Here is a 19,121-nt window from a genome sequence, read left to right as displayed (position 1 = left end):
GTCGAAAGAAGAAGAAAGAAGCTTCATTAGTTCACTTTTTGTGTTGACTGTCCATCGTTTTACGGAAGTAACTTTGAGCTAATGTTGAACTTGTTTCCGGCCAGTTAAATGTGCCTTGGATGTTAAAGGTCAAAATGTGTCAGTTAATGTAGAGACTAAATTATTTATGAAAAAAGTCGAGAAAAGAGAAACAAATCAAATGCAAGGAAAACATGAAAAGTATTTAATTTGAAAACGAATCCAAAGAAATCATTTTTCACACTCTGAACCATTTGATTGGAAATAATTTGCAAACAGTTTTCATCGAAAGGTGACAATTCTGGTGCTCGAACATTGAACTCGAGAGCATTTGTTGCATCCAATTTGATCTTTAATTTCCGTTCAATGTTCACCTGAAAAAACGAACAGAGTAAATTAGTTGAAGGCAAACAATTGAATCAATAGCAATTACTTTTAATGTAACCAATCAATCCAATGAAAACGAACACACATCAACAATAAAAGTGCAACATTGAAAGGTAAATGATTGGTTCTGTTTCAACAATTCATCGTTAATCGCAAGTCTTGTTTGTTGGTTCAACTTTTATTGTTCTTCTCATCATTGCTAATCAGTTATTTTATGAACCATTAGTTGACGATGATCGTCCAACAGGCAAGAGTTTCAAAAGTAAATAGATTAAGGATCGATTCAGTGAACAGTGAATGTCAACTTTGGACAACTTTTGATGAAAAGAAGATGCAAATGGAGCAAGAAAAAGCTAATTAAAATGTCACCAAAAGTTGATTCCAAAATTGAATGTTAATCTTTGCTTCCATCAACATTTGTGAACCTTTGAAATGGGAAACAAAAGTCTTTTGTAAATATTTACAGACAACAATTAAGACGACAATTATGATTGAAAAGCTCAACATTGAAAATTTAAATTTCATCAACACAAATAATAGATTTAATCGTAATTTAAGGTTAAACTGTTTTGTCGTGAAAGTTTCCAAGCAAATAATGTTGATTAAACTGATGGAGAAACAAAAGAGTCTGATTTACCTTTAAACTCGAGTTTAGTGTTGGTTATTCAATTGAAAAGTTAATGTTTACTTCAAGATGATATATTGAGCTTATGGAAACAACTAGACTTCAGCTTTGTGATAAATATTCATTAGGAATTATAATTAGAATTGAAATAATTTTCAAAATTCATCGAATCAAATGAAAACAAAAAGAGATTGTTTGACAATTTATTATTCATGTTAATCCTGGAAAAGGAAGAGATTACCTTTTCTTTATTTGCAAATATTTTATTTTATTATTTACTCTTTTGTTAACATTCAGCATGAAAATAGATTTACAGAGTTGATGATTTTTTAGACTTTAATTGAAAGTTGAAATGCAAGTGTTAATCAAATTTTCATCAATCTTGCTCCTAATGGCTTTATATTTTCCTGGTTTCACTACTTTACGCTTTTTCACTCCAAGATGAAAATCTGAACGAGTTCTAGTTTTACTGAAGTAATGGTTTGCTTTTTGGTCAAAGATTAGAGAATCCATTGATCTGAGTTTATATTTAAACAAATTTCAACAAAATGTTAGTGACATTTGGCTATTCAACAAGATCAACTGGTGCTGTCATGAAGATTGACTTGTTTCATCTAGATTCACTGAACTCATATTTTTATCATTTATTTACTCGATATTGTAAGAACAGTAATTGGGAGTGAATATTGGAAATCAATTTTGGTTTCCTTTCAAATCTCATTTGCCCTCATTGCTTGATGAAGTTTGATTTTTTCAATCGATATTTATTGTATAATTTCATTTTATAATGAGATTGTTATTGTCAACAAAATTACTCTTGTTCAACATTGAAAATGTATAATTGCGATTAAAGTGAATGATCTTTTAAAAATGGTTAAACATGAACTAATGTTGAACAATCTGAATAAATTTCTCAACTCAATGTCAACTTGATAACTGTATAAAAAATATAAAAATGTAAATAAGAAAAGATGAAACAATTCTTAGACTGAATTGAATGTTATTGAATCTAAAAATTGAATGTAATACAATATACTTTCGCTTTGAATTGTTGCACAAACTCGATGAACTCACAAGATTACAGGTCATGAACATTGAAGTGGAACACCAAAGAGTACAAGAGCAACTTAAGGAAAGCGAAAAAAAAGTGAAAACATAAGTTTTGCAGTTGAGATAATCCAGCAAGAACATGATACATATTCATGTAAATACACCCGAGGTTTACATTTGATAACACACACCCAACAGGTAACAATATTTGTTATAAAAATTGTTGCATCGAAACTAAAGCAAAAAATAAAGCCAAAAATGTTGAGGCCAATGTTTACAAGAGATTAATGAAAAAGATTAAATTGTAATTCAAAGTAAAGGGTTGATGAAACAAAATTGATTTGCTGATGCACTTTGAAAGGAGAAATGGTTGAAGAGAGAAAAAGTTTAATATCTTTTTTTGCATAACAAATGTTGGGTTTGAATGTCACTTGAATCTTTGCCACTTTACTTTGAACAACAGCTGAGAGTGATATAACATTTACACAGAGAGAATATTATTTCATGTGAAAAAATATGATAAATTTTGATAGACCACTGGGAGTGAATATAAGTGACTTTTCCTAATAATAAAAGGATGGGAATGAGTAAAGAGTATAAGATTACAGGCAACTCTAAATGGCAAGGTTTTGCTGTTATAATGAAAATTGTTCATGCATAATTATTCCGATTACACAGAATTGTGAATAAATACGGTGAAAAGAGGAATAAAAAAGAGAGGAAAGAAGAAAAAAGAAAAGAAAAAAGGCGAAAAAAATACTTCTTTACTTTCAGGTTTACTCTATCATTCAATGCCTTATACCTTGTGGTAATGATATATAAATAAAAGTATAATATTATTCATTTAAGCCAACATTTGCTTTCATCTTTACATCTTTATATCTTTTCATTATTTTCATTTTCAAATCTTTTCCTTTTTTATCGTTTTCCTCTGTCTTTTAACCGCATTATCAGAATGTTCAACTTATTGGATATTTATCTGTTCAGGATTGTTCAATTGATAAGATGAAGGATTTATGATAAATTAAATGAATTTATACTTTACTCTCTAATCAAATAACTTCAACTCATTTGATTTATTGATTTCTTGTTTCAACTTTTTCCTGCCATTTTCTTAGTTTTTTGTTGTTCATCAAACAGAATCATGATATTCTGTGAAAAGGAAAAGCTTTTCTTCTCTTTTTCATCTCAACTTTTTTTTCCTTTCGCTTCCTTTTCCTCTTTTTTGTTCTTGGCTTCTTCAATTGAATTTACTCTTGTTTTATAATGAAGCATGAGATTGAAATCTTTCAATGCAACAAGCAAGGTTCAATTTTCAATCTGTAAATCAATGGAATCGATTGGGTTCGATTTTATGTCTTTTGTTGTCAATGTTTGCATTAGTGTCCGAAATTTTAGATTAATTTGAAATGTAATTAGACAAGAATAAGAGATAATTATATTTTTAAATTAAGCATTTGATGACATTTTGTAAGCACAATAAAAATCTTGGTTTTACTTTACAAGGACATTTACATGTTTTTAGTGTTCTTGTTGTAATATTATATTCTGTGTATTTTAAGGACAAAAACAATTTTTTGTTGGTTCAGTGTTTTTTTTTCTTCTTGTTTGTTTTATGGCAAAGAAAAGTGTTTTTTTTCTCATTTATCTGGTTGTCGCTTTTGGTTTTGCTTTCCATTGATACATATACATATTAAAAGTGGTTGTTGTTGGCATCAAAATTTATCAATAGCATTAGATGAAGGCTAACTGCGTGCAGTGTAATAGGCATAATGGGAAAGAGGGAAAAGGTTACAAGAGAAACAAATGTCTTAATCATAATTGTGATTATGATAATATGTAGTGGTCATAATGTTTATGATGTACAATTGTGTAAAATATCATCTTTCATCATGGCAACAGTAATAGAAAAAGAGAGAGAGAGAGAAAGGAACAAAAAAGCTAACAATTGACCATCATCACATTTTTCATTAGTATCATCATCAGTTAAATCATCAATGACACTGGTTTCACTTGCATTTTTTGTCCAGACCATTGAAAGGAAAGGAAAGATGAAAGAAACAGTTACAAAGTAGGAAGAGAAGGGAGATTGGAAGATGGGAGAGAGAAAGATTCAAAAATGAAAACATTCTCTATTCAACTATCATTTGGAGGATGAATAAAGATGATGAGAAAAGGGGACAAAGAGAGAGAAATGACGTAAAAGAGGAATAAAAGAGGCATGATAGGGAAAAGTGGGAGATTATTAAAGTTAAGAGAAGAAGGGAAATGAAGAGGATGATAAGGGTGGGAAGGAGAAGAAGGAATAGGGTGAAAGATGAAAATGAATAATAGCAGGTAGGAGAAGAGTAAATAGAAAAGACGAAAACGCAAGAAAAATTGAAAATATTAATTTTGGTTTGCCAGTAGTGATTCAATAGGGCTTGTCCCTGATCTTTTTTAATTGTACTTTAAGTCGCTTGTTTCCAATTTGAAATCCGTTCATGGCTTGAATTGCTGCTTGCGCCGAGATTGGGTTGTCAAAGGAGACGAAACCTAATTTAGAAATGAAGAGAAGAGAGAAAAAAAAGGTTAAAAATTAGACAAAAAAAGTATAGTAGGTAAAGCTGTGTGTGTAATGAAAGTCTGAAAAGTGAGATGGAAAAGTGAAAACAAGGTTGGGATTGAGAATGTTTAAGATGACACTGATGATGAGGTAAAAGGAAGATGAGAAGGATGGGAAAGGATGAACAGTGAGGAGTGATGGAAGAGAGGAAAAGTTAAGTGAGAGGAATTGAAAGATGAACAGTTGACATTCAAGAGTTTCAATGATTGAAGGAAAGGCAAATAAGATATGAGAAGATCAGTGATCCAACTTATTACTGAGATTTTCAATATCCAAACCAATTCAACTATTTCCCTTGTAAACCAATAGCAAGTTTACAGAGTTGATCATGTCTGTTCAACTGCTCAAACTCATTTTCATGAAATGTTTCCTTCTTCTTGTTGTTTCTTCTCTTTTCTTTGCCTTCTTTCTTCACCATTGTTTATGTTATTCTGGGTATCTATTGAATGCTTCAGAGAGTATCAACAATTGTTCATTGGTTATAAGAAACAGGCAAGACACACACAGCAAAAAGTAATCATGGTAATGATGAATAGCTTTTTTACATACCGAAACCTTTACTGCAATTGGTGTTTTTATCAATAAAAACTTTACTCGATATCACATTTCCGAAAGATGCGAATGTTTGCGCTAGATCAACATCAGTGTAATCGGCTGGAAGAAAAGAAAAGAATAAATTATTCAAGTTATGCAAAATATTTCAATTTTTCACTTTCAATTAGTAATGATTGTAATGATGAATGTCGTATTGTGTTCAGTCATAATGATAATTGCATCGACATGACAAAGTAAATAAAATTGAGGTTGAAAATCATCAATTTGAATATTTCTTTTGAAAGGAACAAAGCAAATTGCATTAGTCAAGGGTAAAGCTATTCAATGTTTAAAAGTCAAAGATTAGTGATTAAAGTTGATTTCGTCCTTTAAACCTCTTTGCTTTCAATTGTTGAAATTGAACAAAAAAAAGCTTCAAGACTTTTAAGTAGCAATTGAGAGGTAAATGTACATGAATATTGTAAAGAGCATTTAATCCGTAAGTAATGTTCAAGTAATTATTGCGTTGCATTCAATTATTGTCACTGAACAATTTTACATTTCGTTCATCTAATTATTTAATCTTCTTCAATAGTGAACCAGAAAAGGAAGAGTTGTTTAAAAAAGAAGAGAAAAAATGAGAAGATTATGATAAAAACTAATGTAAATACAGAGATGAGATGGTGAACATTGAATCAATTGAATATCAAACTGTAATGACAATATTATAAAATAGTGACTAAGCTGTGTTCAATAATAAAATGGCGACTTCCGTTGGTAAAGTAAGTCAATGGATTTGCTTGTGATTGTGAGAAGGAACTTGATATTTCTTAATGATCACCTAAGGCTTTGCATTTTGCTAGTGTTAAGTAAATCTTTTGATAGGGCGAGAAGAAAGAGAAAAAGTTCAAATTTGATGAAGTCACTTTTGTTCACTTTACGGAGAGATTTTTTTTGTATTCATTGCCATTCTGAACAAAACTGATGAACACTCGATAAGCAACATGTTCAATGGTAAACTGGAAATGTTTTGGTAATCTGTAAATTGACACATTTACAAAAAAAACGACAGATAAAAGGACAAAAAAGCTGAAATAGCTGTAGGTGTATTCAAGATGCTTTGCTCTTTGTGTGTTTATGAATCATGATTCTTGGGATGATTATAGTGATGATTTGTGATCATCAACAACCAACTTTACTGATTGCCAAGTCAAAAGGTGAGAGTTAAAAAAATCTGCTTTGAATAAACGAAAGTCAAACAAACATTTCTACGAAAAGCGAACTGCAAAGCAAAAGATTCAACATCGATAGATACGATAAAACTTGATCATTGATTGAGCTGTGAATTTGGCACAATCAACGTAATTATTGAAAGATTCATCATTTGTTCAGAATCAGGTTTTCTTTCAATATTCGAGCTTTGATTCTATTCGTTTTGAAATAATTGCTTTATTGACTTTTGGCTTTTCGCTAATTTTGATCTTCACTGGACTGGTTTGTTTGACTCTCGTTTTGTTTCAACCTTTTCCGAAGAGAAATATCATGCTTACAGGGAAGATGATAGATAAAAAGATTGGATCCCTCCGGACCTTCCATTTGTTTGGTGGATTGATTGACCGTTGACCCGGTTATGGGACTGCTTTGACCTCCAGTTAAACTACTCAGACTTTGTATTGTTGGACTGCGACTAGTAAAGGAGGGCTAAAAGGACGGAGAGAAAAAAAAGAAACAAAAAATTCATTAATGACAATAATTAATAAATAGTGATCTTGGCTATGGTTTACATGGTTTGCAATGAAAATGGATGACAATCATCATGATTATTATCATCATTATTAGTTGCTTTTAATCACACATTGAATTTCATCTCAAGCAAACATTGAATTGTTGTTGATGTTTTTGTTTATGTTTTTTACATGATTAGGTAAACATGAAGAATGAAATTGAAAATGAATAGTTGCTCATGAAAAACGATACTGCTCATGATAACTTGAAAGGAAAGGTAATAATAATGATGAAGGTAGTGATGATGATGAAAAGCTATCAAAACAATAAGCGTAATAACAATTAAAAACAGGAAATGCACATGGTAAGTTTATAATGATTACTATTATGAAAGTTTCATCTATCCATGAATAATTGTACAATTAACTTTTGATATCAACTGTGATCGGTAAAATAACCAAGGCTATGCAAGATTAAATTCAACCTTCAACTTAATGAAATATTTTTTTTTGGTGTAACCAATGTTTTGTCTATCCAGCTTTTTCAATGAGCTCAACAGCTTGTCATGTTTGACTAGAGTCTATCATCATTACCTTCATTCAAATGTTCATCTCATTTTCAGCCTCAATCCTTATTTACTTTTTTTGTTCAAATATCTCTCTGTCCATCTCTTTCCAATACAATAATGTTCATCTACAATTTGGTCTACTTCATGTTACTTGCTGTCTGTGTTTTCATCTTTTCACCTATTTATCTTTTCTCCCCCTGAACACAACAGCAACAGTGTTGTTACTATTGATAGCAAAAGTCAACATTTCACTGTTCATTTCCCATCAACTGACAACATTTCAAGGAAATCGTTCTATCTCTCTCCTCCCCCAACCTCTCAACCAACACAATCATGAGGAACCAGGAAAAACGAAAAACAGAGAGAAAAAAATTTCTACAATAAGGCAAAGCTTGAAAAAGGAGAGAGAAAAAAACTTAGGCTTGAAGAGAAGCTTCAAGTCTAGGAATAGAGAAAAACTGAAACAAATCATTTTCTCCCTTCTCATTACTCTCAACATTATTATTATTATTGTTATTATATTTACAGGGCTTTACTCAGCTGTTTACTTCGAAAATGAATTGCTTTTTGGTCCTGTGAAACCAATAAACTGTTATTTTTGCTTTCCCTTCTAGGCATTGCTCAGTAATATCACAGAAAGTATCACAATCATGTTTATGTGCAACAAAAACACAACAACAGTAATGATAATGATATTAATGGGTAAAGTAAAGTAAATAAACAAAACAAAAACATGCATACAATCACATACACACACAGCTGAAGAAATGTAAACTTAATTAAGGATAAGTATGGATCAAATAGAGAGATGAATTGTCTATCACCATAAATTGACATTTAAAAACCAATAGACAAATAATGGGAGAGAGAGAGAGAGTAATATGGGAAAAATGGCGTCTGACGATAAAACAACAATAATGATAGTGATAACCATAATGATGATCATCTGTCTCTGAGTTTTTCGTGTTGGTCTCTTTAAGTGTCCAAGAGTGTTAAGAGTCATTTTCATGGCTTTCCTCATTACCTGGACGAGGCTTATCCCAGCAAGGCCTGTATTATTATTTAATGTTGGCGATGGAAGGCAAGTTGTAGCAGCTCCGTTGGTTGGTGCTCCATATAATGCTGCTAACATTGGATTTGATGCGAGTGTAGCTGCAGTTAAACTTAAAGCGTCTATAGAGAATGAACAAACAAACACAGAAAATGTATAAGACAAACATTAACAAATAACATATAACCGAAATTTAAATTAGATTAAAATTACTTTAAACAATTATCTTCTGAAAATGTTTTGTATTACGAAGAGAGAGAGAAGAGAGCGAAAAAAAGGGTAAAAAATGTACTTTAGTCTTTAAAACTGGTAATACATTGACATTTACGTAGATACAGTAAATAGATAGCAACAATTAAAGAAAGGAAAAGAGAGAAAGAGAGAAAGAAAATATAAAATTACAATCAAATAAATGCAATTTAAAACTAAATTAAATTATTGGAAAACATTTGTAATTTGAAAGGTAAAATTACTATTTGAAAGGTTTGGTCTTCGAGAAAAAACATCATTCTATTGCTATCATTGTTAGGAGTAAATTGAAATAATTTGTATAAAGGGTTAAAAAGTAAATATTACGCCTTGTCTTTCCCTTTATAAAACTATTAAAATCGCACTGTTATCTCCGTCAAGTCAAAGAATAGCTAAATTGTATTGTGAAAATTGATTGTAAGATGTCAACTTGTAAATATTTTGATAATTGGTAAACAAGAAGTCGTGTTTATTGCAACCTTTAATTGCTCAAAACTAGTAATTGAATAAGAATAGAGGCAAAACACAATAAAAAAGTAAATTATGATGGCTTGATTATTTGGTTGTCATCCAATTTACCAGAAATCTGATTGGGCTGAGGAGTTAAGTTATGATACGGGTAATGATACTTGCTCATCACCCTGCTCTATGAGTAATATCTGTTCATTTTTAATCAATTACGATCTATCTTTGCTTATGGATATAAACTGATTTTCATTTATTTTTTGGTAATTTGCCATGAAAAAAGATCACAAAACATTCATCATGCAAATAAACAAAGATCAATGAGAAATGAGCTTATGTGTGTGTGTATATTTATATTGATAGGATGAGGAGAAAAGGGAAAGATAGTAATGAGTGAAAACAATAGTATAATGTTTTTTGATGGCTTTTTTTTTGGTAAGCTTACCTTGATTACTAACTGCAAGTTGTTGTTGTAAGGCTAAGGTGGCAACAGCAGCAGCCAATTGTTGCTGTTGTTGTTGTTGGTGTTGCTGCTGTTGAACTTTTTGCTGTTGCTGTTGTTGCTGTTGTTGTTGAGCTGCTGCCGCTGCAACCACCAGAGCCACATATGGGTTTGTAATTATGGTGTCGGCTGTTATTGGTGTTGCTGTTGCACTTTTTATCGGCCACGAAGCAGCGGTCAAATTATTGGAATATGTTGGTGAAACCAAGGCGGGTCGCCTTGTTTTAACTTTACGGTTCTCACTATCCGCTGGTTTCATTTGGATGGGATGATGCATCTGAAGAAGCAAAAGAATATGTTTACTAGTGCAATCCACCATCAAGACGGCTTGATAAGTATTATTAATTAGGACAGAACACAGTGAATCAGTATTTTTAAAATTCAATTAACACAACAATTTTCACAAATAATCCAATGAAGTAGCTTTTATTTGGTTAGAGAGACAGGGAGATAGATAGAGCTGCATTGATTAATCAAGTCCATAGAAATGGTTTCAATAATTTGATAGCAACTCTTAATGAAAGGATTTCCAGTTCTTCTTCAATTGTAAATAAAAGATATTAAAAAAAAGATATTATCCACAAACTTACAATTGTTGTCGTTGTTTAAATTGAAATACTCAAAACGTTACGACTGAGTTGTCATTCAATTTGTCACTCCAAATGACAAAATCTTGTGAACACAAAAAAGAGAGGCTAAACTATGCTCGCAATGTCAGAACATAAACTAAATAATCTCTTTCAATTTCAAAGTTTGCTAACATTAGATAACTCTTGAGTCCTAGCATTCTAACTAGAGTCATCTATTGGTAACAATATGTACTCGTTTTAATTTGAAATTCAACTGCAATTTAGCCTCCATCTATCGGATCTAGTAACTTACTGATTCACTGAAAAATATTAAGCTAACAAACTTAATATTTGATGTTGACTGAATTTTAGAAATACTGATTATCATATGTACTGTATATTTCCTTGACAATTACTTACACCAGGAAGAGTTCGTAGATTATGCAGAGCATTTTGAGCGTCCAAAGCTGATTTACGAGAATAGAAAGTGACAAAACAGCAGCCTCGACTTATTCCAGTCTTTTTATCTCGAAGCACATGGAGCGAGTAAATGTCACCAAACTCGGCGAGAAGCTCTTTACATGACCATTCGGTCCATTCTCTTGGTATTTGACCCACAAACATCTTGATTGAGTTAGCATCTGGCTTTCGATCTCCATTTTCTGTATTCCCAGAAATTCCATGGTCTCCATTCATTAACGAATCCTGTGAGGAAGAGTCATCTAAGGTGGGTTCATTGCAGTTTAGTCCTGAGAATAAAAAGAAACAACAATAATTAAACGATGTTAATGAAAATAGGCGGTAATGAATAGATTTTCAAATGTCTATTAAAAATGACTACTCAAATCACTCAATACCTGTTTCACATCTTTTAGATGAGTAATTGATTGGAATGTAATAATAAATTTATCAAGATAAACATATATTTCATCCACAAAACAATTAAAGATGAAATGGCAATAGCAATAAAAATGTTAGAAAAATTCTTACAAAATAAGAGAAAGAATTGAGAAAATCTATTCTACTCTTTGATTTTAATCGACTTGGTATCCGATTAAGATGTGATATTTATATCTGCAAGATTTGAATCAACCATCGGATACTTTGTTGCACTTTTAGTCATCGGTTAACTTACCCTTTGTTGGTGTTGAAGTTGATGTTGTCGAGATAAAAGGTGTCGGTGTTGATGAAGTTGAAGTTCCCTGTGTCAGTGAGGCTGATGATGACGATGATGTGGGTTTTCCTGGTTTAGACCCAGATCCTGATAATGTATCAGCAAGACATTCAAGTTGATTTAACTTATCCTGAACATGATTAACTTCATGCTTTTCTGATTCCTCATTCATAATCTTACACCGAGATCAGAGGGAAAAGGTGTTTTCAAAATAACAAAGGTGTGAAAAAGATGGTGAAAAGTTAATGAAGAATTGTTAATTTACACTAACACTGGGCGAAGATGCGAAAAAAGAATGTGTAAAAAGAAAAACCAAAAGGTAAGAGCTTTTCTTGTTATTGTTTGTAGCAATGGTTATAATGGAAAACTACTAACTATGTTTCTTTTCTTTTCCCTTCTTTCTCTTTCTAGTAAACTGTGTAAAAAAGATAATCACTGTGCCACCGATCAGATAAAGGCTGATAAAAATTACAGTATGTTTGATGATCGAGCTGTGACAATCATCTATTTACTCATCATAACTGACTTTTCTTGCCTTCCAATGTGTTCAACTCGGGATTAAATATCCATTTATTTCAATATTTTTAAACATTTCCCTCAATATTGGACTCAAAGTGTCTACAAATAGCCAGTATTGTTTCAATTTTAATCCGGTTATCTTGCCTTAAGGGTAGGTCAACTCAAAGAGAGACGAAGAGCTCAGTTGGTCTATGAGAGTCATTGAGAGTTTTCGACTTTTCTTTTAAGACATTCAGACAATCATAATGAACCACTTGAGTTTTATCGTTTTAAAGACATCTTTAACTGATTCTGATCAGGTAAGTTATCTTTCAGAGAGACTTTCTCTAGTTGAACATTTTATTATTAATGCAATCAAATTTATTCCCCATCTGATTTGATTGGTTCAATTTTACCGAAAGTGTAGCAATTTAAACTTGCTTTAGCATACTAGACATAGCATTTGGGTCAGGTTTTCATAAATAAATTATTGGATTAAAGTAAAAACGTTGTTTAATTCAATTTTATCTTTTAAACACAATTTAACACAGTCAATTATTCATCTGTATTAGTCGTCTATGTTCATAACCATTTCAATCATATTAATAAATAGTCGAGTTACAGTAAAAATTTACAATTAATTTTCAATACAAAAAAGGACAAAATTTTGGCTGACAAAGGAAATTTTATACAAGAAAATCATTTTTCGTTGATAAATCATGGAATTTACAAATTTTGAGAAGCCCTGAAATCAATTTGATAAAATTAGGAGTTGAGATTCAAAGAGAAACAAGAAAATTAATAAACTGAAACAATTGGTTTGACTAGATGAAAGGAGGGTATCAATTGATTGAACCGTTAATACAGAAAAATGAAATTGCTCAAATATACAAAAACATTGATGAATAGTGAAAAATGAAAAAGTCTTTGATATTGATCAACAGAATCAGATTGAAAGGTGGTGACTCGCATTAAATAACGAAACCCACTAAGAATTTTGCTGTGAATTTAGTTTATAAATAGTTGAGAGAAGAAAAGCAATAATCATAATTGCTCAAGGTAAAAAGTTGAAGATTTGCTCCTTTATTAACAGGCATCTTTCCGGATAATTAAAGTAACGAGGTCAATTATAAATGCAGTGTTTATTGGTTCAATTTAAAAATTGATGTCTGATGCTTTTATTTAATGATGGCAACACCAATTAGCTTTTTGTCGTAAGTTCATCATTTATTCGTTGTTGATTTTGTCTCCGTGAAGTACACAATCCAATCAGCCAACAATTTTATTGAATTACATCAATTATCTTGAGTTACCAGTGAATGAACCTCCATTGAAATTGCAAGCCATTTTGTTATCAAATAGAAATTCCAATTAAGTTCTTGAAGATAACACCTTAATAAGAAGCTTCCTTGAACTGAGGCTGTTGAGTCATAAAATAAAACCATTGAGCATTGTAAAATTTCTCACGAATAAAGGCACTAATCATTGTTTGACTCCAATTTTGTGATTTGTTCAATTTTTTAACATTCGATTTCATCTGATTTGGATTTAGAACGCAATTGCCTCTTGTTACGTATTCGGTGAGGTCGACCTGGAATGAGATAGAAATATTATTTTATTTCAGCCGAAAAAAGATTTTATCATTTTAGGTTTGATAAAATTAATAATGAAAAAAAGATAATGAAATCTAACTGTTGAAAATTTTGTGAAAATAGATTGCAATAACCAAGCTTGATTTTACTAATTAATTTCATTTTTGCTTTTTACTCAGTTAGGTGTAACTCAAAATCAATCAGGTTTAATGGTTTGCGCATCCACGTAGATGTTAATAAACAATCATAGATATTCACATGAAATGCTTTCAGTTATTATGATATTACCTGAACTTCGGTGCCTTGGTAATACTGGTGCTTGCGGAGTGGATGTGGATCCAACAACAGGAGTTGATGATGCAGAAGCAACTGATGATAATTGTTGTCTTTTATTGACTCGTTTGACAACAGGTAACTCATCTTCATCACTGGAAAGACCAATTTTAAAGGAACCTTGTTCCTCTGCTGTTGGTGTTGAAACCTTTTTATCAAATTTATCAGGAAGCTGATTAAATGATGATGGTCTAAAATTTGAATCACGATAGGCGTGCATCAAATGAACAGGATTGATTGGGGTAACGCAACTTGAATCAGCTGATGAACAAGAATCACTTGAAACATCTTCTCCTTCTCCACCTGTTCCATCAGAAGAATCACTCGAACCTAATCCTGGTGTTAAACAAGCAGCTTGGCGTTTCTCATTTGGTTTGGGAGGTGATTTGGTGAATTGTCGGATTCCAGGATCAGTCGGAGTATCATCCAAAGTATCATCTTGATCCTCTTCATCATCGTAATACATTACACCAGGATGATTAAGCTGGTACCTTCGACCATATTCATAGGCATAAAGTAGCTCATCTTGCGCTGATGATCCTGAAGTGACACTTTGTGCCGGCATAACACCAAACAAATAATCTCGACTTTTACTGCTTCCACAAGTTTTATAATCACGAGAAGTAGTCGGAGCAGCGTCAACATTTGCTTTGTACATGTAACCTGGTTCACCAATGTGTACACTAAAGGTTTTAAACTCTTCCTCGGGGTTACCATCATCATCACCAGTAAGACGAAACGTAGCATAAGGTGTAATTTCATCATATTCATTTGATAGATCTTTTTCAATCTCCTCCAATTGTTTGGTTGGTATTCGAACCTGTGGTAATCTACCACGAATGGGTGATTTAGACGGATATGGAGGGCCTCTGGAAGGATCGAGTTTACCACTAGAATTATTGACGCTACTTGCTCCCAAAACTCCACCGGCGCCACTTAGACCAGTTCCAGAACCTGAAATGTTTGAATTTGCTCCGGCACTGATAGAATTGTTGGAGGCATTACTTCGCATAGATTTCAACGCAGGAACTTTCTTGGATGCAATAACTGAGCTTTCTTTGGAAGATTGGATACTTGCTAAGGATTGATTCTTCTTGATTAATAAATCAGTACTCGTTTGATCAGAACGTAATGCAGAGGATCGCTTATCACTGGTACCATCACCTTCATTTGAGCTAGGAGCACAACTGGTTGAGCTTTGCCTACGATAATGAGATGCTCTAGGCTTACCAGATAGAGTTGTATGTCTCCTGTAGATGATTAAACAAGCAATAGCAAAACATCCAGTAACTAAGACCACGAGCGATGAAAGAAATGATATTAAAGTTGTTGTATCTACAATTAAACCTCTCTGAAAGCTAGACCCAAGAGTGAATAACTCTTTATCCTCCAAACCAAGTCTTACATCATATTCTGCCATGGTTGAAGGTGACCCTCTAGTTTGAGCAGTTATACGAATAGAATAGGTTGACTTTGGCGTCAGGTTAGGAATATGAATGGGTTCAGGATTGGGAAGACTAGGAGTTGACACCATTTTCCAGGTATGATGGGTGGATGATCGATATTCAATGAGCATCTTGGTAATTGGACAACCAAGAGTTTGATCCCATACACTTGGATAAATGTATATTGATGAATTACCAACAACCTTGATAATATCCTCTTTCTTAGGTGCAATTGGAGCTGTTGATGCAAACCAAAAATGAAAGAGAAATAAAATAAATAGAAGAGGAAAATTAAATTATAGGAATAGAGATGGATTCAAAACAAATTGCTGTTCATCTTCAAATCATGCGAGTATAATTTATACCTGAACCTTGAGTTTGGAAAGTAAGAGTATCACTTTTGGCTCCGGTTGTTAAATCAGTCATAAATAATTTGTACAAAGTTCCACATAACAGATTATCAAGTAAAACTGTATGATTTCCAGGGGGAACACGAAAAATAGGTTTTATCTGCCAATCATGAACATTCCAACCAATTATTCGATAATTAAGCTCAAAATCTGTCAAAAAATAATACATTAAAAAGGGTTACATTTACAATAAAGTCATTAACCTGAAATTAATTTTCAAAACTTACCTCTGGTTGAGTCTACATTCGTTATCGATTCACGATAAAATGATATCTGAGCAGAAGTGTGACTGGTCGAGATTACTTGCACTTTCAAATTTTTATCCGTTGCTGATACTGTGAAGAGGTAAAACAAAGATTAACATCAAATGACTGAATCTTTTAAAATAATGCAATAAAGACCATTTAGATTCATCTGAATAAAAGAGACAATTATTCAGGTTCATAATCTTGTTATATCTAAAAAAGATATTGTTTACTTGAATTTCATCAGCATTTTCTATCATCTTCTTGAGATGTTAGATTTGCTTTTGATGTAAAAAAATCAAATTGTAATGCTAATGGGTCTAAGGAAAATTGCAATTTTATGAGATACAGAATGTAGTTAATACAATATGAGAAATGAATGTAAGACCACATACCACTCTCTACATGGTATCCAATAAGGATAAAGTAATTTATTGGATGTGAATGGAAAATAGAAAGAAGAATAAAGAAAGAGAAGAAGAAATATTAAGGTAAGTCCATAAATGAAATTAGCTTGGTGAAATCTGGTGAGAGAATTGAAGAGCAAACAAAAAAATGGATCAAGAAATAATGTCAAATATCTTTACCTCGATCCAGATGATAAACAACAAAATCATTTCCAAATTCATTGGAAACATAACAGGTATAGTTGCTAGATTCTTCAGGAATTTCTTGAATCAACAAACTTCCATCAGCTTCAATATTAAGATTTTCCTCACTGCTAGTATTTTCATATGTCCACAAACGAAGTAGCCAAAGAGTGAAATGAAGAGAAGGAAATAAACAGAATTTTGAAAAATTAATAAACTGGTAACAAGCATCTTGACTTGTCTTGAATTTACTTGTCTCTAGACCACGTCCTTTGAAACGGTTCTGCACCAACAGAGTGACAGCCCAAGACTATTGGTGTTACTTCAGCGCCATTAATAATAAATGTTTCATTCCATTCCAAAATTCTTGCTGGAACTGTGATAAAAAAGAAACAAAAATGTAAATAATGAATGATTGAAAAGTAATTATGGATGGAGATGGAAGAAAATAATTAAATAATGAAATCGGATAAACAATAGAAATATTTTTGATCAAAGACTAATGAATAATTACCATTTTCAATAGGAATTTGTGTCACCCTTGGTGTTGATTCTCCTTCACCTTTTCTGGTGAAAGCTGTAACCCATATTTCATAGGCGGAAAATCCTTTCAAACTGGTTATTTTGTATTGAGGTGAAGGCTCTGGCCATCGATAACGGGAAGATAATAAAGCCAAAGTTCGACTTTTAGGAACTGTAACTGATGATTTGGTTCGGTTGTTGTTAAGCTCACGCCAATAAACAGCGTATTTAGTTATCACACCGTTACGATCAATAGGATCTTTCCAGGTAACAATCACACTATCGGCAGACGAAATAATCACTTTAATCGCAGCTGGAGGACCAGGAACTATTTAGATGAACAAAAAGAGTGTATAAATTAATTGTTGTATATACATTTTCAACTCTTTTTGATAGAAATAATCGAAAAGACATTGCTTCTTTTAAAGGAAACCAGATGTCTCTAGGCAGCCTAGATGAAAGTGATCTAACGATCCTGAAAAATCTTAACTGAAATAAATGAAGTATCATTTGGTCATATCTGGAATTCAAACCAATTTATGAATGAAAAATATCAACCAGGTAAAAATAAAGCACTCGGAATTTGTCATGCAAACAAAAAGGGAATAACTAAATGTCAAAAGGTAAAATGATATTTAGTATCATTCAACATGGAACCTCACCTAAACGTTTGACATCATCGAAGAACAGGATAAAACAATAAAACTCCAAGAACTCACAAACATATTATATAATGTATGATTTATAATTATTAATTATTAGTTTTTGGTAAAAAATGGATTGCAATTCTATTTCGATGCGAAAAAATGTTCTTAAGAAACTGGCTTTCCATGTCGTTTTCAAGTCAAAATGATGAGTGACATTGAATGAAACATGGTACACTTCAACTTGGAAAGTTCTTCTTCAAGTCTCAGTTCACTAAAATTAGTGATTCTCGAGTTGTGGACCCAAAAGGTAGAAAAATAAAAGCACCTTGTAAAACAATGTAGTCTCACGTTTAGTTAGACCTAGTTAAATCATTCTTAATAATGATTCATTATTAATGAAAATCAACAATCATATCGATTAAAATAAATCACAAAGAGATAAAAAAAATAGAAAATTCACCAAAAAAATCAATTTCAACGAAATGATTTTTATTCGTTAAAGTTTATCACTTTCACAGCTAATCGAAAAATTTAAAAGGCAAAGTTGTTTCAGAAAAGTGGAAGATAAATTCTGACTTTCTTGATTTATTTTAAACCTTTGGTTTTTTGAGTACCATAAAAACAATAAAAGAACACAAATCAGACTTTTACATCATAAATATAGTTTGGTTCTAAACATTTTCGAACCAGATATAAGTTGATTGATAAAAAATTACCCCATTAATTTTCAGTAGCCTAATCAAGTCGTTATCTGTAGCTTTGTGACTATTTTTCAATTTCCCTTTGCTCTGCAAACCATTTTGATTCTGCGAAATGCGAACCGAGTGAATTACCGTTGAAAGTAAAATTTGTATTAATTTTAGATAAGTTCTGGATGCACTGAATAGGTTGATGAATTATGACTTCAAGTTGATGGATAAACTAATGAGTCAAGATTACAAAACTCAATAAAAGCATTCATAACAAAAGTATATTTTAATGAGCAAAATGAATAAATTAGCTCAACCAAACAAGACATAATTAATCATTGTTCAATATAACGAAACATCACTAACATAGACATCACTGTAAAAATAGAGATGAATTACATACCGTCATCAGCTGTTCGACAATAAGTAACTCTGGATGCAATTCCTTCACCTTTACGAGTATAAGGAACAACTTCGATTGAATAGTTGGTATGTTTGAGTAGATTTTTCAAAACAATTTCATTCTCAATTGTAGTTTCTTTTTTCATCCGAGAAACATCACCTAAAGAAATGACACAAAGAATAATTAATGTTAATATTAAACAGAGAATTAAATTAAGATGTGAAA

General features: G+C 31.9%; 2 protein-coding genes and 1 long non-coding RNA gene across 6 annotated transcripts in view; 1 reads left to right on the top strand and 2 right to left on the bottom strand.

The window, feature by feature from the left end:
* Positions 1 to 3,495: 3,495 nt before the first annotated feature.
* On the bottom strand, positions 3,496 to 11,884 carry LOC107366660 (CUGBP Elav-like family member 1). 2 transcript variants are annotated; one of them, XM_015934285.3, is made up of 7 exons: positions 11,484 to 11,884; positions 10,769 to 11,097; positions 9,723 to 10,056; positions 8,537 to 8,685; positions 6,770 to 6,920; positions 5,235 to 5,339; positions 3,496 to 4,615 (listed from the first exon to the last, which is right to left on the bottom strand). In XM_015934285.3, exons 1-7 carry the CDS (start codon positions 11,692 to 11,694, stop codon positions 4,494 to 4,496), a joined length of 1,401 nt encoding a protein of 466 aa, XP_015789771.1. In that variant the 5' UTR covers positions 11,695 to 11,884; the 3' UTR covers positions 3,496 to 4,493. The 2 variants fall into 2 exon arrangements, with proteins under 2 accessions (XP_015789771.1, XP_015789772.1); XM_015934286.3 differs by lacking the exon at positions 11,484 to 11,884 and adding an exon at positions 11,206 to 11,408.
* On the top strand, positions 11,698 to 15,994 carry LOC107366668 (uncharacterized). Its single transcript, XR_001569726.3, has 3 exons — positions 11,698 to 11,841; positions 11,934 to 12,340; positions 13,792 to 15,994. It is a non-coding gene; the product is annotated as an uncharacterized LOC107366668 (long non-coding RNA).
* Positions 12,516 to 19,121, bottom strand: part of LOC107366656 (cell adhesion molecule Dscam1) — a 49,784-nt gene continuing 43,178 nt past the window's right edge. The window contains exons 11-19 of one of the 3 annotated variants that reach the window (XM_015934279.3): positions 18,897 to 19,055; positions 17,150 to 17,485; positions 16,888 to 17,011; positions 16,633 to 16,763; positions 16,441 to 16,446; positions 16,028 to 16,135; positions 15,756 to 15,950; positions 13,901 to 15,628; positions 12,516 to 13,611 (exon numbers count right to left, since the gene is read on the bottom strand). In XM_015934279.3, the coding sequence (XP_015789765.1) occupies positions 13,541 to 13,611; positions 13,901 to 15,628; positions 15,756 to 15,950; positions 16,028 to 16,135; positions 16,441 to 16,446; positions 16,633 to 16,763; positions 16,888 to 17,011; positions 17,150 to 17,485; positions 18,897 to 19,055 (2,858 nt within the window). In that variant the 3' untranslated portion in view covers positions 12,516 to 13,540. Of the gene's footprint in view, positions 13,612 to 13,900; positions 15,629 to 15,755; positions 15,951 to 16,027; positions 16,136 to 16,440; positions 16,447 to 16,632; positions 16,767 to 16,887; positions 17,012 to 17,149; positions 17,486 to 18,896; positions 19,056 to 19,121 lie in introns of all 3 variants that reach the window. The other 2 variants (XM_015934280.3, XM_015934281.3) reach the window with 2 other exon arrangements.

Source organism: Tetranychus urticae, chromosome 2, assembly GCF_039701765.1.
Source record: "Tetranychus urticae isolate SD_2017Ah chromosome 2, NJAU_TeUrti_SD_1.0, whole genome shotgun sequence".
Classification (NCBI taxonomy): domain Eukaryota; kingdom Metazoa; phylum Arthropoda; class Arachnida; order Trombidiformes; family Tetranychidae; genus Tetranychus; species Tetranychus urticae.
Note: the sequence above shows the minus strand (reverse complement) of the source record. Positions and strands in the feature narration are given on the sequence as shown.